Source organism: Suricata suricatta, chromosome 9, assembly GCF_006229205.1.
Source record: "Suricata suricatta isolate VVHF042 chromosome 9, meerkat_22Aug2017_6uvM2_HiC, whole genome shotgun sequence".
Classification (NCBI taxonomy): domain Eukaryota; kingdom Metazoa; phylum Chordata; class Mammalia; order Carnivora; family Herpestidae; genus Suricata; species Suricata suricatta.
Genome location: NC_043708.1, coordinates 95,263,036 through 95,288,519, shown reverse-complemented (window position 1 = coordinate 95,288,519; position 25,484 = coordinate 95,263,036). Strand labels below are relative to the sequence as shown.

The window sequence follows — 25,484 nt, the reverse complement described above, 5'->3', positions numbered from 1 at the left end:
TTTCTCTTAAGAAAGAAAGTTCATATATGAAAATCCTTACTTATTCTGCCAAATTACTTCATAGTTTTAATCAAGGGCTGATGAACAAACTTACTCTAGATGAGTCATAAGAGGGGCTTGGTTGACCACTTGTTCCCCAAGATGTCGTACTTCCTCGTTCATCCATACCTAAGAGAAGAAAGTGAAAGACATAAATCAGGAGAATACTACGATGGATTTTTAAGAATACATTATAGCAGAGAATACAATTCAGCAAGTGGTATTTGCATTTGCATGGAACTGTGTATCCATTTTTGTCTGAGAAACCTGAAGAAAATAAGTTACCTTGAGAGCCTTCATCACTGCTCCATACAATGCCCAATATCCAATGCAGAATTTGAGAACCAAAATATGTGTCTAGAGACTTTAAAATAGGGCATAAAACTAAGGTTCTCCATTTCTGTGCTCATCCACTGCTGCTTCTAAGAGTAGATGAAACTTTCTGTAGTTTAGTCCTGCCTACATGAAAATATGAAGAATTCAGTTCTTATGGATGTCTTAGAAAATGAAGCAAAGTCGAACTGTTCAAGTTAACAAGACTGATTTCTAACATAGCACTGATGAGATATTCTTAACTGAAGATATCAAACTAAATCAAACTATACCAAATCATATCATATCAACATTAGTTGTATCGAAAGGAATAAAAACGATGTGACAACTCATCCTAGTAAAAATCTCCTCTAAAATCTAATTCTTTTTTTAAATGTTTATTTTTGAGTGAGAGTGTGCACATCTGTGCAGGGAAAGAGCAGAGAGGATCTAAAGTGGGCTCTGTGCTGACAGAAGTCAGCCTTATGCGGGGCTCGAACTCATGAGCTCACGACGTGAGCCACCCAGGTGCCCCTAAAATCTGATTCTATATGAATAGATCCATGCTTATGAAAATTGAAAGGGAAACTCAAAGCGAAAAAAGATAAATAACCATTAGCAAAAAATCAGTTCATTGGGCTCATTAATGTACCATCTGAAGCTCTTGCTCCATTATTTTACCTTCCAATCAATCCCTAGAAAAAGTTGAGAGAGCTGGAGACCTCTCAATCCAGACATATCTCCCATTTCTGTTTTGAGGACCAGTCTTTTTTATTCTTGACTCCTAACAGCTTAGGCTTTCCCAACCCTTCTATGATGAAACAAACACAAATAGTTGCCTTTTTTTCATTCTTGTATGAGAAAACTCTCCATGTTACAAAGACAACATTGTGCTAAGTTTAGAACTTCTTTTTCTTGAAAAAAACTTTTTTTTCCTTAAAATCCTCTGTGATTTAGAGGAGAATGTGTTCTGTAATTTGTTAAATACCACGAATTTTCCAGGAACCAGCCAGGATTCTCAAGCCTTGTCCACGGGGACAGAATTGCCAACTGAAGGGATACGTGACAAAAGCAGGGAAAGAGGAGTGAGTTTCCAAATTAGAATCTACTAATTACTAATTCAGCTGGTAGGAACCTAATTTATTCTTTTTATAAATCTGCATTTCCTATATTAAGTGATTAATGTGTAATTTTAAAAGTTTTTATAAACACTATAGAGAAAAGATGAGTACCTACACTATATAAAACACTCGGCATAATTTCAAGAGAACCAGAAGTCTTGAAAACACAGAGATCAAAAAGAAAAATACATAGTGTTTTGTTCATGCTTGGATAATTCGTACTAAAATTCTGGATTTAGGACGCCTGGGTGGCTCAGTCGGTTGGGCATCTGGCTTCGGTTCAGGTCATGATCTCACGGTTCGTGGGTTCGAACCCCGCATCAGGCTCTGTGCTGACAGCTAGCTCAGAGCCTGGAGCCGGGTTCAGATTTTGTGTCTCCCTCTCTCTCTGACCCTCCCCTGCACGAGCTGTCTCTGTCTCTCAAAAATAAATTAAAAACATTTAAAAAAAATAAATAAAATTCTGGACTTAAAAAATATTCTACAATTTTGGGTAACAGCATGTAAAAACATTCTTTGTTACCATCTCCAAATATCACCTGTTATCAAGCATTTTCTTTGTAATCAACACTGCAGAACAGCAGCCAGAATTCCTATTGAGGCCCAATCCAAGGCAAAGGCTATTATTAACCCACAAAATCCACTAATAAAATACTACTTATGAAACTGCTAATAATTTATGAAAAGTTTTATTTTTTTTAAATCATACTTTTCATTTGCAACTGTTTCTATGTAAGATTTTTTAATACTATATAGCCAAAGTGAAATACAAAGTTATATTAGCTACAGAAAGCAGAGTCTCAAATATTTGTACACCTATATAGCCCAAAGGTGGAAGCAACTCAAATATCCACTGACAGATGAACTGATAAAATGTGACATATATATACAATGGAATATTATTCAGTCTTAAAGATGTAGCAAACTCTTATACATGCTACAAAATGGATGAACCTGAGGACATTATGTTAAGTGAAATAAACCAGTCACAAGAAGGACAAATACTGTACAATTCCACTTCTTTTGGGTGTCTAGAGTAGTCAAATTCATGGAAACAGAAAGCAGAATGGTGGGATTGGGAGGAAGAGGGTATTCATACTTTCACTGAGTTTAGAACGCAAAACAGAAACTTATTTTGATGATCCTATCTTAAGGAAAATAATCAGACCATAGTTTATTCTTAGGACTTTGAATCATCCTACATTAAATGAGTAATAAATATGAGGCCTATGTGTTATTTACATATATGTGTAAAAGAGAATGCAAAAAGGTGAATGCCTATTATACATAACATCTCAGACAAAATTTTTTAAAGATATAAAATTATGTGAAAACACATACACAATTTTCATTAAGTGACACTACTTCCACAGCATAAAAGAAGAGTGAAGATTAATTAAATGAGATGATAATTAAGTAAGCCAACAGCTAAACAGTATGACATACCAAGGACACTGGACATGGCAGGGGGCTCAAAGGATGCTATAAATAACAAGGATCTCATTAGGTTTTTAATTCAGAGCTCTGTAGTTTTATTGTTAACATATCCAAACTCTGAGTAGAAGTTCGTGGCTGGCACTGACAAAGGCAAGAGTCATCTTTCAGCATCAATGACTCCTTTCTGCTGAAGACAATGGCTATACAAACAAATATGACAGGAATAATAAACTTTCCAAAGCCTCAGCCATAAGACCAAGGTAAGCAGAGAAAAATTACATACAGAAAATAAACAATATAGAACTGCACAAACTGATCAATATTTGCACAAATTGATCAAAATCTGAAGAACTATTTATCAACAAGAAAATACAACAGAGTTGCAATATAGTGACTGAACTAAAAAGTTTCTATTAAGATATGTCTGAACCATCATTGCCATGTATTTTCTTTCCTTCCCATTTCTAGTCTATGCATTCCAACTTAACAATTTTAGAGAAGTCAGTTTCTCAATTGATAGATGAAAATGGGAGATATAAGAGAAAGTTTAATAATCATTAAGTGGTAGAAATCCTTGGAACCTTTTCTAATAAACTATTCTATTTTTATTTAACAAGATTAAAAGGGTTAAGCAATAATTTAATATAGAGACTTAAAGGACTCTTCTTTTTTTAATCTTTTATATACAGATTATCTTAAGTACCTGTTTTTATGGAACCAATTTTAAAAAGTCCAATATATTTTTGATTCCATAGGCCTTATTTTATTTATTAAAAATGTTTAATGTTATTATTTATTTTTGAAAGAGAGATACACATACAGAGTGTGAGCAGAGGAAGGGCAGAGAGAGAGGGATACACAGAATCTGAAGCAGGCTCCAGGCTCTGAGCTGTCAGCAAAGAGCCCAACATGGGGTTTGAACTCACAAGGTATGAAATTATGACCTAAACCAAAGTCAGACACCCAACCAACTGAGCCACCCAGGTTCCCCATAGGCCCAATTTAAAAAGATATACATACTATTTTTAATATTTTCCAGTAAAGAACATTATGTTTTTTAGCCTATATCAAAAAATAATGGTTTGTAAGTTCAGTGAAGCAATTTGCTACTTTCTCACTTAATAGAAAAAGTAACTAAAAACAAATAATAAATCACTACATATACAGGTTATTTTTTTAAGAGGCTAGACCTTGGAGAAGGAATTAGAGGTAAAAAAAAAACAAAACTAAACAAGTTTTTGAGATGTCAGAGAGCAAAATTCCTGAAGGCACAAGTAAACTTCTTGGTAAAGTTTAACATACGGGATTACTCTCCCTTCTATGAAAAACACAGATATTAGTCTACCGGCTTCCTCTTTGCTGCTACCTTCTTTAGTTTTTGACCAAAAGTGCTCTCGAGTTAACCATAAAACTATTCTCACAACTTCATCTTATTTCTTCTTTCATTCTCCTAGCACAGAGTCTTATACTTCTCTAGGCTTTTAACCACTAAGGAAAACAGACTGGGAGTGGGAATGATTTTCCTACACCCTCAACATCTATTCTCCTCTCCATGCCCTCCACCATATGGGCGCAAAACAGTACAGAGTTTGTGTATATAAAGCATTACTCATGGTTTGGGGAGTCTCAGGGAAGACCTGCCTGGAGGTAAAAACAGTGAATGAGGAGAAAAACTGCTGAGCAAGTTCGTATTTTCCTACTTGCCACTATCACCAAAGACCTGCTGCCTGAGACTAAAACTAGGGTAAAGTGACAAACAGGTCTGGAATTGGGAAAATATTTCTGGTCGTAGCAAAGAGTCTATTGAGGAGAAAAGGAATAAAAGGAAAAAGGGAGACAATACTCAGAATGGAGTGAAGATGAGTAAGGATATCCCTGCAGTAAAGCTGGTAAGAAAATAAAAGACACCACAGCCACTTTCCTTGGTATCTACCCTTATGAAAAGAGGACATATATAAAGTTGGGAGGAAGAGAACTGGAGACTGTAACTCTTTCTCTCTCTCTCCCCAACATACACATACACACACACACACACACACACACACACACACACACACACACACCCCCCTCTGCTTTAGGAGCACTGAAATCAAGTTTTCTTATCCTAGCAAGTAAAATACACTTCAAAAATATCAAATCCCAACACTGTTATAAATAAGGGAAAGATTAGGATTGCCATCTGCTGTAAGGTGATTCAATAACTGATTTGATGAAAGGAATCTGATTGGAGACAGCTATGTCAGATAACCAAAGCTATGAATGCATCTCTTCAACAGTTTTACTCAGTTTCATTTGTGGAGTAATGATATTTGTTTGGATAACACTCCAAGGCTGCCACCAATTATAAAACAAAAGACAAGTAAAAACTCACTACCATTTTTATTGTATGATTTCAGGTACTTGTGAAATAAATCTACCAATATGTTTTTCTAGAAATTCATTTTGAAATAGGATCAGTCAGAATATACAGTAAACCTTTGCTGTTATGCCAGACATTAACAAAAACAAATAAAATGTAAAAGCTATGATAATATTAAAATTGTAAGTATATTCAAGAGAATTTAAGACACGGTACCTCATATGAAGTATATAACAATGATTATAGAGGTCTTATAAAGTTACAAAATATTTAGATTCTGTACAATGAACAAAGAAATAACTTATTCTTTTTAAATGTATGTAAGAAAAATAAGAACAGTAAGAGCAAAAGGAATCACAGGTCACCTTTTAAAATTCAATCACAATTTCCTTTTGGTATTATTATGAACAAAGATTTATAAATAGAGACATTCCAGTGCCAAAATACACTAGAATAAGGTAGTAAACACAGAGCTAATTCCAAGAAAATGACTAATTTTGAAAATAACACTCAGTTATTTTGCTATATTATTAACTGCATCACTCTACATAAATACCCTGTAAGATACAATTTAGCAGGGCACTCTAGTAATTTAAACAGAGTAGCAGATCCAAAGAAAATGGCAAGTCTACCTTTTTACAAACAATAGATAGTGCCTGATGGCCAGGGATTGAAACAAAATTCCAGAGGGCAAGTAAGTATGTTGTACCACCTTGGGAGATATCTGGTGACCTGGTATCTTGTTTCCCTGGCTATCTGAAAGTAGAACATTCTTATAAAATGTCCTGCAAAAAGACTTTTTTAAGTTGTTAAGGCATAAAGTAACCAAGCAATTATCATTTGTAAAAAAACAAATATCTTCTTTCAATTTCTTTCAATTATCAAAAACAGGTAGAAATGTAGGTCACTGGTAAAAGCAAAGTGGCATAAAGTGAACTTTTGGATAGTGGGGCAAACCTGTACTCCTCTCCAATACAAATACCAAAGCCCTATATCTAAACAACATTGTCAGTTGTTTTCCTCCACAGAGGCACTTGGACAGTCAACTCTTGAAAACAGGCTTGATTGTCTCTCTCAGACTCTGGATGACTCTCAGCAAAAGGTCTCTCAATAGTACAATCCCATCAGATTGATCTCACACATTTCCAAAGTTTGTGACTCACTATTTTTAACATGATCATTTCAGTTCAAGCCATCAACCATCATGTCTGACGTATATTACTGTAAGAGTCTCCTAAAGTGTCCCTCTTCTTCTTGTCCTTCTACAGTCTGTATTCTTTACATAGCAACTAGAATGACCCTTTAAAAACAAATCACGTCAATCCTATGCTCAAAACCTACCACAGACTTCCTTCTCTTGAATCAATCTATTTCAACAATATGGCCCCCTGCTTTTGCTTGCTGCGTTGGAGCAAAAGCAGGGGGCCATATTGGGGCCTTTCCATTTGCCCTTTCCTCTTCATAAAATGCTCCCCAACCAGATATCTGAATGGTCTTTCCCTTAATTTTCTTCAGGTCTCTATTCAAATGTCATCTGATAGGGGGATGTTTACTGTTTGTCTTTTACAAACAGATTGAAAAATCCATCAAAATAAGGATGCAATCTGTTTTGTTCACTGTTAACTATTTGGTAACTAAAACAGTGTCTGACACAAGTAGGTGTCAAAAATAATAAATATTTATGGAAGAATGAATGTATAAAGTGGAAATAATAAAATCAGTTTAATAAAAGTGTGGTTATAACTGGTTCTCTATTTGTGAGTTTATCATTCCTTTTTAAACAATAATCAAACCCAGTCTTCTAAATAACTATACTTTTCTGAAAGCTCTGTGAGAAGTAGATTGCAAATGACTATAAACCAGACAACTAAGTACTCCCAAAGAGCAAAAATTACTAACAACTTTTAAAGAAATCAAATCCTCACTAGGCGTGGCAGCTAAACCAACTACAGACCTTACATACCATAACTGTGAAATGTCCTAAGAAAAATCACTTTGTATTCATTACAGCACAGCCTATAATACACAGCCATAAAAGGAATTTTAAATAAATATGTTCCAAAAAAGATTCATATATTCACCATGATGTTTGGATATTTACAAATGTAGCTAGAAATGTAATGATTCTCTTTAATTTGGGGAGATCCTTCTTTCATATTTCCTTAACTCCTCATATTTATTTCTACCTCATCAATATTCCAACTATCATATTTGTTCTTTTTACATATATGATACCATGGTTCAGATACTGTGTATTGCTTATTCTTCTATTATGTTCCTATTTCAATCCACAGTTAACATTGACAGCACACTTATCTTGCCATAAACACAAGTTGGATCATATCCATTGATTCCACAAATGTGATCCTCTTTCTCCTGCTTCAGGAATAACACCCCTGAGTGTGGCATTCTTCAAGGTGGACTCAATCTACCTTTTCAGTTTCAGTATTTATTATATCCCTTTCAAAACTCAAAGCCCCCCAACCTCACCAGGACATTAATCACTCCTCAAGCATGCCAAATTCATCTTCTACCCCTATTGTTCCCTAGCCCTAGAATATCCAGCTTCCTCTAACCCTTAACCTATTAAATTTCTTCAGTCTAAGATCAAATGTCCCCTCTTCTGAGAAGTGTTCTCTATCAACTAAGTCTAAATTAATCACACTTCTTTAGAAGTTAATCTGCACTTATTCTGTCTTAAACACTGATAGCTGTTTTCATTTACACTCTACCAATAAAATTTTATAATAGGGAGCATACCTGTTCATCTCTATATTCTTCTGGTTCCTAGCAGAAATGTGGTATTCTACAATCAAACATTTACTGAATGATTAATAACATAAAATTAGGGCATTCATATATATACGCTGTCTGTCATAAGAATTCAGTAAAGAAGGATAGGTAAAAACTAAGAGGCCCAAAATAGAAAAATTATGCCTAGCAATCTAAGTAGATCAGGAATTAGGGTAAATTACTTTTTAAACAAAGTATTATTTCTAAAAGCAGATGACAAATATGTTGCAGGAAGCCTCAAAAGTGACCTAGTAAGCTCAGCTTCCAATACAATATAGTAAGCTCTGAAAGCTTAGAGCTTTCCCCTATTTTCTGGGGGAAAATAGAAATATAAAACAACTACTTACAAGCTCTAGAAAGCGAACAAAATTAGCCTGATTTTGGATGAGCACATAAACTTGCAAGAAAAGACCAGAATGAATGACTTTCTTTAACGGCTTTTAGGAATCAGAACAAGTGAGTTTCCTATTCTTAAAGCTTTATCCTGCACATAAGCAGTAGCCACAGCATGCAGGAAACATCTTTCTAGGGGCGCCTGGGTGGCTCAGTCAGTATAACATCCTACTCTTGATTTCGCCTCAGGTCATAGTCTCACAGTTGTGAGATCAAGCCTTACATGGGGCTCTGTCCTGGGCATGTAGCCTGCTTGGGATCTTCTCTCTCCCCCTCTCTCTTCCCCTCTAAACCCCACTCCCTTTCCCCTAGCTCTCAAATAAATAAACATTAAAAAATTATTTTTATATTAATTATTTTTCAATAATGGTAAAAAAATTCCACAATTTCTAGCTAGAAGAACGGTACAGAGCCTGGACAGCAACAGTCATCACAAACTAATGACAGAATTCCAAAGAGGAGGGATGCAAAAAGAAAAGTCCCAAATTTTTGGTATATTTCTTCTCAAGTCTTGGCTAAGCCTTACAGCACATATTCACAGGGCAGGCCCAAGGCAGTTTGCAGCTGAGACTAAGAAAAAAAAAAAAATCAAATCAAGACTTGAGCAGATGCCAAACTCAGGCAACAGAGAGTTTTCACTTTAAATCTAATCCAATTAATGGCTCACTTAAACAAAGAAATCAAAACTCTTTGGAGGAACATGAAATCAAACAAAATTTCCACAAATACACTCATAATACCCATAATAGAATTCCCAATTCCTTGATAATGAAATGTGACCCAATCTCAAAGGAAAGGATAATTCAAAAGAGACCAACCTCAAGATGGCCTAGATACTGAGATTTTCAAATAAGGGTATTAAAGAAGATAACTGTAAGCATGCTTAATGAGGTAAAGGACCTATGTTCATAATGAAGGAAAAGACAGAAAACTTCACAGCAAAAAGGAAATAAAAAAATAATACATACACGCCTTAGATATAAAACTTGGAATACCTAAAATCTTAAAAAATAAATAAATAAATTTCCTGGATGGGTTTAAGTGAAGAATAGTGATGACAGAGGAAAGGGAATAAATTTGATGACCACTCAAAAGAAATAGTTCAATTTGATAAAAAAAGTATTAAAAGAAAAATATACAGGGCCATAGAGATCCAAGGGAAGACATTAAAAAGTCTAACAGAGGTGTAACGGTATAACAAAGAGAACAGAGTAGGAAATAAACATTTAAAAATATTAAAGAAATAATGGTAAAAAAAATTCCACAAATGTGGTAAGACACAGAAACTTACCAATTACTGACACTCAGGGAACGTAAACAGGGTAAATATGAATCAAACCATACGTAGGCACATAACAGTTTAACCTCTGACAAGCAAAAATACAGAGGAAAAAGTTGAAAGTGGTAAGAAAAAGAGACACATTACATAACAGAGAAGCAGTAAATACTTCTATAAAACCTAAGGCAAGTTATCCAGAATATATAACTAAGATAATTAAGGAAGGTGGTTACACTAAAAAGCTGATTTTTATGTAGATGAAACAGCTTTCTGTTGGAGGAAGATAACATTTAGGACTTTCATAGCTGGAGAGGAGAAGTCAATGGCTAGCTTCAAAGTTTCTCAAAGTTTTAAAGGACAGGCTGACTCTTTTGCTAGGGGGTAATTCAGCTGGTGTGTTTCAGTTGAAGCCAAAGCTCATTTGCCACTATTAAAATCCCGGGGCCCTTAAGAATCACACTAAGTATACTCTGCCAGTGCTCTAGAAATGAAACAAAAAAGCCTGGATGACAGCACATCTGTTTACAACATGGTTTACTTAATATTCTGAACCCATTGTTCAGACCTACTGCTCAGGAAAAAAAAAAAAAAAGATTCCTTTTAAAACATTACCACTCATTGACAGAGCACCTCACCCAAGAGCTTTAATGGAGACGTACAATGAGATTAATGGTGCTTTAATGCCTGTTTGCCACCCCTTCCGTTCTGTAGCCATGTATCAAGGAATAATTTTGACTTTAAAGTCAGTATTGAGAAAATACATTTCATAAGGCCAGAACTGCCATAGAATGAAACTCCTCAGATGGATCTGTGCAAAATAAATTTTAAAACTTCTGGAAAGGATTCACAAGTTTAGATACCATTAGGAACATTTGTGATTCATGGGAAGAGGTCAAAATATGAGCATGAACAGGAGTTTGGCAAAAGTTAATTCTAACCCTTGTGAATGACTTTGAGGGCATTAAGACTTCAATGGAGGAGGTAACTGCAGATGTAGAAATAGTAAGAGAAACAGAATTAGAAGTGGAGCCTGCAGATGGGACTGATGTGCTGGAATTTCAATGATAGAACTATTGGATGAGTAGCTGCTTCCTAAGCATTAGCAAAGAAAGTGATTTCTTGAGATGGAATCTACTCCTAGTGAAGATGCTGTGCAGATTGTTGACATGACAACAAAGGATTTAAAATATTACAAAAAATGTAGCTGATAAAGCAGTAGCAGAGTTTGAAAAGACTGACTGCAATTTTTAAAGTTCGTCTGTGGGTAAAACGCTATCAAATAGCATCAGATGCTACAAGAAACTGTTTGTGACAGGAAAAGGCAATTGATGAAGGAAACTTCACTGTCATTTTATTTTAAGAAATTGCCCCAACCTTTGGTATCCTGTTTGGTCTGCAGCCATCAAGACCAAAGCAAGAACATCTACCAGCTAAAAGATTACAACTTGCTGAAAGGTCTGATGAGGACTAGCATTTTTTAGCAATCAAGTAGTTTTAAATTTAGGTGTGTATTTTTTTTTAGATATAATGCTACTGCACACTTAATAGACTACAGTATAAATGTAACTTTTATTTGTACTGGGAAAGCAAAACTTTCATTTGACTCGCTTTATTACAATATTCACTTTACTGCGGTGGTCTAACCCACAGTGTCTCTGTATGCCTTGCATCTGTATATACAGTATACTCTGTATACACAGCATCTGTGTATGCCTGCATAACACTCTCTCATAGGACTCAGAATGTATTTACAAGTAAAAGATATGAGGGGCACCTGGGTGGCTCAGTCAGTTAAGTGCCCAACTCTTGATTTCAGCTCAGGTCATGATCTCACAGTCTGTAGGACTGAGCCCTATGCCAAGCTTCATGCTAAGAGTGCAAAGCCCGCTTGGGATTCGCTTTCTCCACCCCTTTCCCACTCATGCTTGCTCCCTCTCTCAAAAATAAATAAAACTTAAAAAAAGAAAAAGAAAAAAACACATGAAAAATACAGCATAAAGGAACCCAGGGGAAGGATTAAATAGACTTGTAAGGTCACAAGATTTCTGCATCTTATGTGAACTGGTAACAATATTAACTCTAAATCGGCTGTGAGAGGTTAATGATGTATACTAACATCCTTAGAGAAGCTACCAAAAAACCCAAGCAGATACTAAAATGCTAACTAAAAAATTAAAAGGGAGTCCTGAGAAATAGTCATATTCAAAAGGAAAATACAAAACACAGTCCAACAAAACAGGGAAAACAAAAACTAAAATAAATTAGTAGCACTAAAACCAATCACACAATAAAACTTTCCATTTTTCTCTACAGGGGAAGACAGAAGCAATCAAATAGATACTACTTCTTTCAATGAAAACACACCTCATTGCTCTGTGCACTCATCAAGTTCATGATACTGCTCTTTCTGAACAACACAATTATATTTGGGTTTGGTGGTAGGGAAAGGAAGATGAAAACATTACAATTGTACGTTAAACAAAAAACATACAGTAGCATACCAATGTAAAAACTGCATACATAGGTTTTTAGTTTGTTTGTTTGTTTTTATAGTACTCATTAGGATCATAAGTCAGTACCAATAAAACAGCTTCTGCATAATTATCAAGTTCATTTTAGTGGATTTTTGCTGATTACCTAACACAATTTGCTATTTAAAAACAGCTGTGTGGGCAATTACTATTCTTAACTTAATTCCACAAACAGTTCTATTCATTTCCTGTAATGAGGCCTGTGTACTCTCTGCGTTCAAGTCTTAGACCATTAATTCCTGCAATGGCAACACACTCTGCCTCTCAGAAAAACTCCATAAAATTTTTCCCTCATATTTTCCCTATATTTAAAAATCTCTTTGTCATATGCTCTTTAAATTACCACTCATTTCTTTCTAGACTCACAAAACAAACTCACATTGACCACATTCACTCCTTACAATTCATTCACTGACTCACTAATGAATCTCTTTCTAGTATCTAGTCTCTTCCTAGACCCAGCCCCAAATCTGAATGCCAGGCATTGAGAAGGCTCTCAGTAAATGTTTGTTTTTAAGATAAAACTGAACTTTTTCAGATTATCAAGGGTTATCCTAAAATAAAATAACAAAGGCCCTCTGGTGGTCTTCCTTTCTCAGCACTCCATATCACAGGTCAGCAAACCTCTCCTGTGAATGGCCACAGAGTAATAAATATTTGAGGCTTTGTGAAGCATACACTCTCCTTACCAACTATTCAACCCTACAATGTAGCACAAAAGCAGCCATAGATCAAATGTAAACAAATAAAAAGTGGTTGTATTCTAATAAAACTTTATTTACAAAAATAGGTGACAGACCATGGACCATATTTTGACTGCCTCTGCTCTATGGCATCCAGTCCTGTTAACCATGTTGCCTCGAGAGGATTTGCTGACATTAACTTTTGTGCCTCTATTTCTGCATAGTATCATTTCCTCTTTCATGTGAAAACTAAAAGTACCTGCTCTTCATACCATATTCTTCTCATTTTATGTTCTTTTCATTTTAAGCTCTACCCTTGGACAACTAATGCAATTTTGTGATTTTAACTATCTCCTTCAAATGATGTTTTCAAATGCATAATCCCAGGCTTAAGCTCTGTTCTGTATCTTGGGTCTTAAATCATCAAATTCTTGCTGCAAAGCTTTCATTTGGTTTTCCTACCATTACCTAAAAGCCATCATATATGTAACACCAAACTCTTTGTATGCCCTTCATCTCTTCCTCATGCTTTTGGGCCCTAATTATTAATATTTCTAATACTGCAGGTAGTATGATAGTTTAGGTCAATTAGACTTGTAAACTGGCCTCACCTTTGATTCTCCCTTCACTGAGTGTTCTTTATGAATGTCTCCTGAGGCAGCCTTTTTGTTCCATTTTATTGTGGACTTTCATGATATCCTACTTTGACAATTTTGCTAGAGTCTTTCTGAAACTTCCTAAAACACTATTTTAAAGATTTCACTAGCTTATTATATCTGAAAACAATCCTTTAAAATACATTTATCCCCAGATTTAAAAAGTAAACAGTTTTAGTGTCCTAGTGCCAAAAGAATAAATCTTGAATTCTTCAACCTGAAATGGAATATTTAATCATCTGTTCTACAAATGTTTGCTGTAAATTGTGCTGGGTTTTGTCCCTCCTATGCTCAAAGCCTTTGAAAACCCAGTTACAATTAATTGCCCCTTCCTTTCCAACCCTAGGAGTCAAAACACTTATTAATTCTTACTTTGGTATACATAGTCATGGTCTAGGGAGGCACTGGTGATACAGAGATGCACAAGACACAGAAACCCTGGCTTAAAACCTTGGCATTCAGTGTTTTACCTTTTAAACTCTCAACTGTTAACCATGAGGCATATTCACTGTACACAGAATCATTTGTGACCATTTCATTGCTCTTATTAATCCTCTTTGCACTTCTACCTCCTCTATATTTAATTAGGTCTTATTGGTTTAATGCTCACTTTAAATTCCACCTCTGCTGTACAACTTGCCCAACCTCACTAATCCTTATTCAGTCCCCTTCAAAACTTGTATAGCACTTAAAAACATGTATAGCACTTGTATAGCTATGTCACACAGCACTGCAGTTCTTAAGTGAATACCATACAACAAGGGGTCTCAAATTAATTTGGGTGAGGACCATATTCAGCTCTTATTCTAGATTACCTACAGTGCTGAATACATAGAACAAAATCATTTTAAAAAAAGCTTTTACCTAACAACACAGTTAATTACTTTTAAGGGCAGGTTAGTTAGTAGCAGGTATAGTTTTTTTACTTATCTACTTATACTGATTCCCCCCAGTCTCACTGGTGAACAGCCATGTTTGCAATGGAGCCTTCATAAAGAACATGACTGATGACCAAAACACAAAAGTAACCACATTAAGAAGACACTGAGCTGAGACCTCTGACATGAGTGTAGTACTCTAATGGAATAAACTAAAACTCGTTTGTTCACAATCATGTATATTGTAGCACCATGTAAGCAAAAATTAGTGCTATGTACATATTTCTAAATTTTGAACTCTTAGATGAGGGTCTAATACATTAAGAAAATTAACTGAACTTAAGTCATTTAAGGGGCTCCTGGGTGGTTCAGTCAGTTAAGTGTCTGACTTCAGCTTAGGTCATGATCTTGCAGTCCTTGAGTTTGAGCCCCCTGACAGGCTCTGTGCCTCCTGATGGCTCGGAGCCTAGAGCCTACTTCAGATTCTGTCTCCCTTTCTCTCTGCACCTCCTCCACTCATGCTGTCTCTCAAAAATGAATAAATGTTTTAAAAAAACTTGGTTTTGGCTCCGATCATGATCCTAGGGTCCTAGGATTGAGCCCCACTCCGGCCTCTGCATTGAGAATGGAGCCTGCTTCATTTCAGATTCTCTGCCCTTCTCGCTCGCTTGTGTGTGTTCTCACTCTCTAAAATTAAAAAAAAAACAGAGGTACAATTTATAAAGATGAATAATTAGATCAAAAACTTACCACAGTATCTACCTTTGGAGCTGTTAAAACTAGCCGGGGGGGGGGGGGCACCTAGCTGAAAAAGTTGGCCACTGCCTATGTAAATAAATCATATCATTCTTGAAACCTCTACCTTGGAGTATTTTTAATTTAAAAATATACGTGTGTTTATCAAAATTATATGTCAGTAATTAAAAATATACACTAAAAATGACTTCCATTAAATGACAGAATATAATTTTGACATAAAAATAAGATCTTCACACCAATCTTACATGTTGCCTGTGGGCATGTAAAGTGTTACAATTTAAAAAGTTAGCAGTTTCTTAAAATACAAAAATCATATATACCCTGGATACAACAATCTATCCCTAGGTATTTGCCCAAAATAAACTGAGAAAAAACAGTCACAAAGAAACCTTTACAGTAATATTAAGGATAGTATTCATAATAGCTAACACTGGAAACAATCCAGATGACCATCAATTTAAAAAAAGAATGAAAGATTTGTAGTTTACTCATTCAAAGCAATACTGTTCAGCAACACAAAGAAATGGACTAGCAGTACACACAACAACATGCATAAATCTCAGTAACCTTATGCTTAGTAAAAGAATTCAGATACAAAAGATTCCATTCATATGTTGGTCTAAAACAGAACAAACAAGATCACAGTGATAAAAATAAAGACAGTGGTTGGTTGCTTCTCAAGTAGTTGACGGGGAGGGGGGGGGAGTAGAACAAGGGGTATTTATGGGGTGGAAAAAAAAGTTTTAAAGAACAACAAAATGTTCTAGTGACCATTTTCCCAAGATATTCAATTGAAAATAACTAATTATAAACTATGGGCAAAAACTTTTAAAACAACTATTTAAACTTTTTTACACTTACGTGAGAGAGTGCAAGCAAGGAAGGGGCAGAGAGAGAATCCCAAGCAGGCTCTGCACTGCCAGCACAAAACCTGATGCAGGCTCGAACCCAGGTCTCGAACCCAAGCCTATGAGTTGGAACATTTTACCTACTGAGCCTCCCAGATACCCCTAAAAACAACTATCTGAAGGCTAGAAGAGTGATCAAAAGTAGAGAGAAACTGGAGAGGATCTGATCAGTGGAAATAAACAAAGAGATTCACTGAATAAGATTGAAATCTATATGGTTTGTCCAATGAGGACACTCCAGTCAGCATGGCATGTGGTATGGTTGAATAAGCAGAAACCTACTATCTTCTTAGCTTAAGAAGCCAGAAAGCAGAATTTTTAGAAAGTAAGGAGAAGAAACACAGAAAGGATAAAGCTGCCGTTGGGGAAGTTCCAAAATTTTACATTTAAACTCTCCTCAAATCCTTGGCTGAACTCCAAACAAAATAAACATAGGGGACAATACATAAAGCCCAACTGAAAGCAATATCTAGAAGGCTAAAATAACTGAGCATAGATTTCACATGCTGGTACCACAGAGGAAACTAATTAGGGATGCTTGGTAAATAATTTGGGCTTTCTACAAACCTGCTTACCAAAGCATAAAACCAAGCCTCAGGATAACTGACCAATAATGTGACTACTTACCAGAGCAAAAACAAAACTCTGCAGAAGAGAAACCAAAACCTCTACAATACATCTTGTACATACATTTTCTAGTATAAAATAAAAAAGTTAACAGTGGCATAGAGAAATAAAAATATAGCTTAGAAAAATAAAATTTAAAAAATAAAATTAAAATATGGCGTAGGAAAAATACTCCACACAAATTTACCTCAAGATGACACAGATAATGGAACAAGCAGGAAAGGATTTTAAAGCAGCTATTATATATTCAAAGACTTTAATAAAAATATGGTCAAAATGAATAAACAGATGGACACTCTCAGCAGAGAAAATGAAAATGTACTTGAAAATGCAAATTCTAAAATTTAAAATTATGTTATCTGAATAAAAAATTCACTGAATAAACAATGAATTGGAGCCAGAAAAAGAAAATATAAATGAAAATGAACAGAAATAAAAACTTATTCAATATGAAGTAGAAAAAAGAAATAGAACCTTAGTTACCTGTTAAACAGTATTAAATGGCCTAAAATAAATGCAATTAGAATATGAGAAGCAGATGAAATCAGTGAAAAACATCACTGACTGCATGCAGATCCAATGACCTTAGTAATCTCTAAACAAGAAAAATACAAAGCAAACATCACCAATATACACAATCATCAAAATGCTGAATACAAACACAAAGACAGAAATTTTGAATTCAACCAGAGGGAAGAAAGGGGAGAGTAAGGGGAAAATAATATAAAGAAGAGCTGGCCACTCATCAGAAACAATGGAGGCCAGAGACAATAAAATGACATTAAAATTGTAAGAGAGAAAAGAAGTCATCTGAGAATAACTGTGAAGAGATCTGAAATAAAAGAAATACTAATTAAAGTTTCCATGCTAAAGAAAAATGATACAAGATAAAATTTGGATCCACAAGAAATAAAGAAGAGAAATGGCAATTACCTAAGGATAAATGACTATTTTTCCTCAATTCTCTTTGAAGTACCTATGGTTATTTAAAGTAGAAACTATTAAGTTGTTTTGAAAGCTTTAAAACACTTTTATAACAAAGAATAAAAAAGATAAACTAATTCTTTTGAAGATTCTCAACTTTACATTGATATAAGTATAAATAATGTAAACTGTTATGAGTGTATACTTTAATTCCTAGAGCAACCCTTAAAAACAATTCGAGAAGGTACAGCGAAAAAGTCATTCAAGAAATTAAAATTGAATAAAAAAAATATCTGATTAATCAAAAAGAAGTCAGAAAGGGAAGAAGAACCAAGGCACAAAAAAATTAAGTAACCACATGATAAAGCGAAATATATCAATAAGTTCCAAGTACTGGAGAGAATGCAGAGCAACTAGAAGTCTCATACACTACTGGTGGGAGAATAAAATAGTGAAATTACTTTGAAAAACTCTTTAGCAATTCTTTATAAGGTCAAACATTTCTACATCATGACTGAGAGATTCCACTGTTCATACTTACCCAAGGAGAAATAAAACCATTTATGTTCACAAACTAAATTACACAAGACTGTTCATAGCAGCCTTAATCATAACAGCTAAACAGCTAAGAAAGTCCTAATGTTTGGAGACACCTAAATAGATAAATATATGACAGATTATTAATGCAATGGAACACTGCTATTCAGCAATAAGAACAAATTGCGATACACAGCTTGGATGAATCTTTTGAGCAAAAAAGACAGACACAAAAGAGAACTTACTGTTACGATTTCATTTATAAAATGTTCTACAACTGGCAAAACTAACCTAAGTTGATCAAATAATAATGATGGTTGTTCAGGTAGATAAGAAGTTGTTTCTTAGAAGGGGCCAACATCTTAACCACTTAACATGAGGTGTTGCACATTGAGTTTCCCAGGTAAGGGGCGCCTGGGTGGCTCAGTCAGTTGAGCATCCGACTTCGGCTCAGGTCATGATCTCACAGTTCATGGGTTTGAGCCCCATGTCGGGCTCTGTGCTGACAGCTCAGAGCCAGGAGCCTGCTTCCGATTCTGTGGCTGTCTCTCTCTCTCTCTCAAAAATAAATAAATGTTTAAAAAAAAAAACACCTTTCCCAGGTAAAAGACTCTTAGATGGATATTTGTGTTCATGAAGTCCACTGGGGAGTGCTCTTATGTTCAACGCCTATGATGAGATGAAGGAAGCAAAAGTGAGTATAGGAAGAAGTTGAACAGTGATACAACAGCAAAAAAATGTCTTAGCTTATCACATGTGGAGTTCTCTAACTTGGATGGACCTTAGGAACTGCTCCAACTGTAGCAAGTGGACCAAGATCGTTATACCTCTCCCCTTACTCTACCATTGCTTTGACCAGTCACTGGATACACACTACACCCAAAAGGTTGGTGTGACAAGGACCAGATGGTACCCCTTAGCAGAAGGCAACTCTTAAAAAGGGACTTTGGTTAGAATGTCCACCAACATTCCAGCAACTTGAAAAATAAATGTTCAATCCTAGAAGCACTCCGATGTATTCACAATATGGCATGAGAAAAATGTTTATCTTGATTGAAATATTGACTATATGGATGTGTATACATTTGTCAGGCTCACTAAACTATATATTTAAGATCCATTTATATCAGTGCATATAAATTCTATCCCCAAAAAGCCCCCTCCCATTATGCACTTTAAAAAATGTTATAGTCCTGGGGCACCTGGGTGGCTCAGTCATTTGAGTGTCTGACTTCAGCTTAGGTCATGATCTCATGGTTTGTGCCCTGCGTTGGGCTCTGTGCTGACAGCTCAGAGCCTGGAGCCTGCTTCAGATTCTGTCTCTCTATCTTTTAAAAATGAAATTTTGTTAAAAAGTGCAAACCAAAGCCCTATCTTTCCATTACCTCTCAAATATTATTGATTCCAACAATGAATATCCCTTTTCCCCCAATTTTGGGACTGGAAATATGAAATAAAATAACTGATCATTACCAATGTAAATATCACCATGCTATCATATATTTAAAATTAAGTTTTGAAGAACTATTCAAAGAGCCTTGAAAAGACTGTTCAGATGATTAATTCCATCAGAGGTTTCTGAACAATTAATGCATGAAGACTATTTATATGTGAAAAGTAAAATATTATTTTAAAACAGTATCAATTAAAAGTGAATTTTATCACATTATGAGCGCATATGTTTCTGTGCACATGTAACTATAAATTTATAGGTTCCCAGGGGATAAAGCATACACAAATAAGTAAGATAAATAGCAGCAAATTATGCTCACTAACAATGTTAACTTAGTACAAACCAAAATGATATACTGAAAAACTACACAGATGACAGCAAATGCACGCCTTATACAAAACAGGAAAGAAGATTTCGTCTTTCGCTATGGTTACAACTTCACTGAAAGAATAAGAATGGTGGCTTAAAGTTGGGAAATCCATTCAATTACATTCTGAAAGTGAATTAAAATTAAAGGGTGAGAAGGTAAATACACAGTTATTTTGGAAAATTTAATGCAAATCAAAGGTAGAAAAGTTGATGTTAAAAAACGTATTTTGGGGTACCTGGGTGGCTCAAGTAAGCATTAGATTCTTGATTTCAGGGTTGTGAGTTCAAGCCCCACACTGGGCTATGTGCTGGGCATGAAGTCTACTTAAAAGTGTGTGTGTGTGTGTGTGTGTGTGTGTGTGTGTGTGTGTGTGTGTGTGTATTTTACTCCCAGTATTCAAGAGGAAGGTTTTTTTCAGCTGAGGATAAAGTTCTGTTTATAAAAATTTCAGAAATATTTGTTTCCCTTCACAATCCACAAGAAAAGAAGGGGAGGAAATTAAGAATACTTTTGAAATATTTTTGTGCTACTGTAGTAAGATGCTACTTCTCATTCCTAAAAGTTGACCTTCAATTTCTGCTCAAGGTAATGCTCTCCATAACCCAGTCAACATATGGCCATTTACCTCCATAAAAATTTCTTATATTAAGCATCTCTATTAAATTAGTCAATTTATTATTTTAAAAGTTTTAAGTATATGATATCATTATCTTGTTTAGTCTTGTTGAAAATAAGATGATAATCAAGATATAAATAGAAAGGAGACTAGTCTAATGCAACTGTTTATAGACCAACTTCTTTGGTAACTGAAATACGGATGGAGGTCTAAAATTTCACAATTTTATTTTATAAACATCTATGATAAAACAACCTGATTGTACTCTTTAGTATCATTTAAAATATTTTCAAAGTATCATTTAAAATACCTTTAAGTCTTTGAAACCCTACGGTAAAGGTAGACAATGGTAAAATATTTTCAGTTGGAAATATTTCCTAAAGCAGGAACCCCATTCATTCTGAATTTGTCCTGAATGAGTTTGGGTGAGTTAGCTGTCATTCTCCCGATAAAACCCTTAAAGCTATCACCCCTAAAATTGTAAAGATGAAACGCATAGTTTAAATATATTTTTGCCGAAGAGCAAGAAACTAGACTTGGATTCTTGACCTCTTCAATTATTCATAACAAGAGAGAAGAAAAGATGGGTACGTACGACCTTATAAATTGTTCAGAGCTGCTTTAGGAGAGAAGAGGAAGGAAAAAAATCACTATACTTTGATTTCATAGTAATTAAAAAGAAATCATGTCTTCCATCAACTGATCAAATGTACACAATTCTAAATGGTGTTATCTATCCCCCTTGAACTGAACTGATTTACCCAATTCTATATCCATACACAACACCAAATAATCTTAGGTGTTCAGTATTCCTTCCACCCCTTTTCAATATATGAACCCCAGTCTAGTTTCTTCCCCTGGCTTTTTAAAAAAACATTACTCCTCTTTGATCAGGTTGGCTTCCAAATCTCCTGTTGTCACAGAAAAGCCTCTCAATTTCTCTCTTGGATACATGGATATGTATACATTTATCAAGCTCACTGAACTGTACATTTAAGAGAAAGATATTTACTGACAGTGTGAAGATAACATGACATATCCTAAACATTTAATGGATTTATTCTAGAAGTTTACGGATGCCAAAAAATGGATCAAGCCGATTTCCTTCCATACTCAATTTCTTTCATCAGTCTGTCTTTTCAACTCAACAAAGGAGACATAATACATCCAGTAAACTGCAACTACTGAAGTCATATCAGGAAATTTTGCTTTATGGTCTCCTGGATCCAAGTACAATCCCTGACTTGTCCATTTACTAGGCATATGACAACTCTATGAAGACTGTTTCTTCCAAGGGGTGGCTGGGTGGCAGTGGCTTAAGCATCTGACTCTTGGTTTCAGCTCAGGTCATGATCTCATGGTTTGTGGGTTTAAGCCCTGCATCGAGCTCTGCACCAACATTGCAGAACTTGCTTGGAATTCTATGTGTCCCTCTCTCTCTGCCCCTCCTCTGCTTGTGCTCTCTCTCTCTCTCTCCTAAAAATAAACAAACATTTTTTTTAAAAAGACTATTTCTTCCTCAAAAAAATGGAGGTTGATAAGAATACATAACTCACAGCCTAAGGATGAGAATGAAATGAGATGATACTTACAAGGCACTTAGTACAGTATCTGTCACATAATAAACGCCCAATAAAAGTAAGCAGTTTGAAAAAATAAACTTGAAATGGAAGTAAGACCTAAATGCGAGACAGGAAACCATCAAAACCCTAGAGGAGAAAGCACGAAACCACCTCTCTGACCTCAGCCACGGCAATTTCTTTCTCAACACATCTCCAAAGGCAAGGGAATCAAGAGCAAAAATGAACTCTTGGGATCTCATCAAGATAAAAACCTTCTGCACTGCAAAGGAAACAACAAAACTAAAAGGCAACTGATGGAACAGGACAAGATATTTGCAAATGACATATCAGATAAAGAGCTGATATGCAAATTTAAAGAACTCACCAAACTCCACACCCATAAAAACAAATAATCCGTGGAGAAATGGGCAAGAACACATGAACAGACACTTTTCCAAAGAAGACATCCAGATGGCCAACAGACACATGAAATGATGCTCAACATCACTCATCATCAGAGAAATACAAATCAAAGTCACACTGAGAAACCACCTCAGACTGGTCAGAATGGCTAAAATGAACAAATCAGGAGACTAGATGCTCACGAGGATGTGGAGAAATGGGAACCTTCTTGCACTGCTGGTGAGAATGCAAACTGGTACAGCCGTTCTGGAAAGCAGCGCAGTAGTTCCTCAAAAAATTAAAAATAGAACTATCTTATGACCCAGCAATAGCACTGCTAGGAATTTACCCAAGGGATACAGGAGTGCTGATGCACAGGAGCACATGTACCCCAATGTTTACAGCAGTGCTTTCAACAAGAGCCAAATTATGGAAAGAACCTAAAGGTCCATCAAATGATGAATGGATAAAGTAGATGTGGTTTATATATACCATGGAATACTATTTGGCAATGAGAAAGAATATAATCCTGCCATTTGCAGTAGGGATGTAACCAAAGGGTATGATGCTAAGTGAAATAAGTCAGTCAGAGAAAGACTGGCATCATATGTTTTCACTCATATGTGGAAGTTAACAGAAAACCATAGGGGAAGGGAAGGGGAAAAAATAGTTAAAACAGAGAGGGAGGGAGGCAAACCACAGAGACTCTAGAAAACAGAGACAAACTGAGGGTTGATGATGAGTGGGGGAGAGGGGACAGTGGGTGATGGGCACTGAGGATTGCACTTGTTGGGATGAGCACTCGGTGTTGAATGTAAGCCAATCTGACAATAAATTATATTTTTAAAATGTAAGCTGTTTGAAACTTCAGAAAAAGACTTTTCATTACCATTGTTAAGACAACTCATCTGACAATCTTGCCATTAAGGAAAACTGGGGGAGGCAGGTATCTGGTGCTTAATGAAGTGACTGAATCTTAAGTTGGATTTCCCATTTGTGGTACTGCTTCTTCACTCATTAGCTCCTCTCTGACTGGAAGACTGATAACCTACTGAAGCAATTATCTTTTGTGTTTAAAAATCCTCAATACAAATGACTATTTATAATAAATTAGGTCATCTTTCAAAATCTAACCATAAAGCACATCTGGAGTCTACTGTAAAAATAATCAGATTGGAAAGACATTTAAGTTCATGCCAAATCAATGTCAGTTTTCCCCACTTTTAAGAGAATAGAAACCTAGAAAATAAAAAAAAGGAATTAGTATCTTCATATTATGGGGGTGAAAAATAGGATTTGAGGTAGTAGGCCAAGCGTAGTTCAAGATGTATGACTTGAATGGAACATCTTTTTCTTTTCTTTGCTTGAGTTTTCTCATTTGTGAAAATCCAGTAACACTGGCTCCGCTTACTTAAATAAGACAGCATATAAAATGCCTGGAAATCTTGCATGTAGTAGTTCTTAAGAGTTTACAATCAACTATCCTAACAAAACCCTTTCCATGAAAAGTTTCAGTGGGCTGTTCAAAAAGATTAAGGTAACACACGACAGAATATATTATGATTATATCATTACATATGTTTCCCAATATAACAATTTCTATTCAATAAGCATTTACTGAGTAAATATTATGAGTGAGCAACTGCACTTGGTCACTCACTCCCCCACCATGTTTCTTTTACTTGCATTTTACATTGTATGTGAAGTAGGCATCAGCACCACAAATGATCAAGTTAAAGTCAATAAACAGATAAAGTTTTCCACCTTATGTACTTCTTTACATTTATATCCACAGACCTCAAGACATACATTTGTATTGAAAACATAACAAATCTATGGACCTTTAAAAATACATTATTTGCAAGCAGAAGATGCTGCCCTAAAAATAGTCCCGTAAAAGAAACTAATCTGAAAATCACATGTGAATGAAAGTCCGAATGAAAAGCTTTAATTCTAACACAGTAAAGTTAAAGAGGCATTTAATTCTGGCCAGAAAAGATGTGTAAAAGCAAGACTGATCAAAATATTAGAATAGCTAGAAAAAAAGAATAACTACTAAGGGAATCCTTCACAAAGCTGGAACTCTGAGCATCATGATTCATTCAACAAAAATATAGGTGCTGTAAGAGTTTCTCTAATGAACAAAACGTTCACTGGAATAAAAATATAGTAGACCCTTGAAGAATGTGGAGAGAGTGGGAGGGAATGGGGCACCAACTACCTACAGTCAAAAATCCATGTATAACTTTTGACTCCCTAAGAATTTAACAGCTTACTATTAACATAGGTAGTCTTGTTGATAACACATTTGATGAACACATTTTTATATGTATTATATTTTATTTTTATAATAAAGTAAGCTAGAGTAAAGAAAATTTTATTGAGAAAATCATGAGATTAAGTACAGTATTGTATTTATTGAAAAAGATCCAGGTATAAGTAGACTCAAACAATTGAAATCTGTCTTTTTCAAGGGTCAACTGTAACTAATCACAATGTAAGAGGTGTAAAATCACATTTAAAAAAAATCCACAGGTAAATTCTTAATAAATTTAAAATCCAGTATTCATCTGACTCATGACAATATATACTTAATATAATGTTTTCTTAATATAATGCTAATATTTCTAAGATGATATACATGAAATAATTCAATTACTATTTCCCACTTTCTCCTCTTAGTTTAAGGATTTCAGCACCACCTATCATCTCTGCTGTTTCACTTTTCTCTTTTTATTTAAAAGCTTTTTCTTTGTTTCCAATTTGAAACTGTCCAATTTGAATATACAAAATCATTCTTATTTTCCTTTTATCTGTTAAGCTTTTTTTAATAAAAATTTTCTTT

The 25,484-nt window shown here is 35.1% G+C and overlaps 1 protein-coding gene across 3 annotated transcripts in view; it reads right to left on the bottom strand.

The window, feature by feature from the left end:
- The window catches only part of TCF12 (transcription factor 12), a 362,394-nt gene that overhangs the window by 204,650 nt on the left and 132,260 nt on the right, over nucleotides 1-25,484 (bottom strand). For 2 of the 3 annotated variants that reach the window (XM_029950501.1, XM_029950502.1), the window contains exon 4: nucleotides 95-168. In XM_029950501.1, coding sequence (XP_029806361.1) covers nucleotides 95-168 — 74 coding nt within the window. Of the gene's footprint in view, nucleotides 1-94; nucleotides 169-25,484 lie in introns of those variants that run through there. The other variant, XM_029950503.1, reaches the window with a different exon arrangement.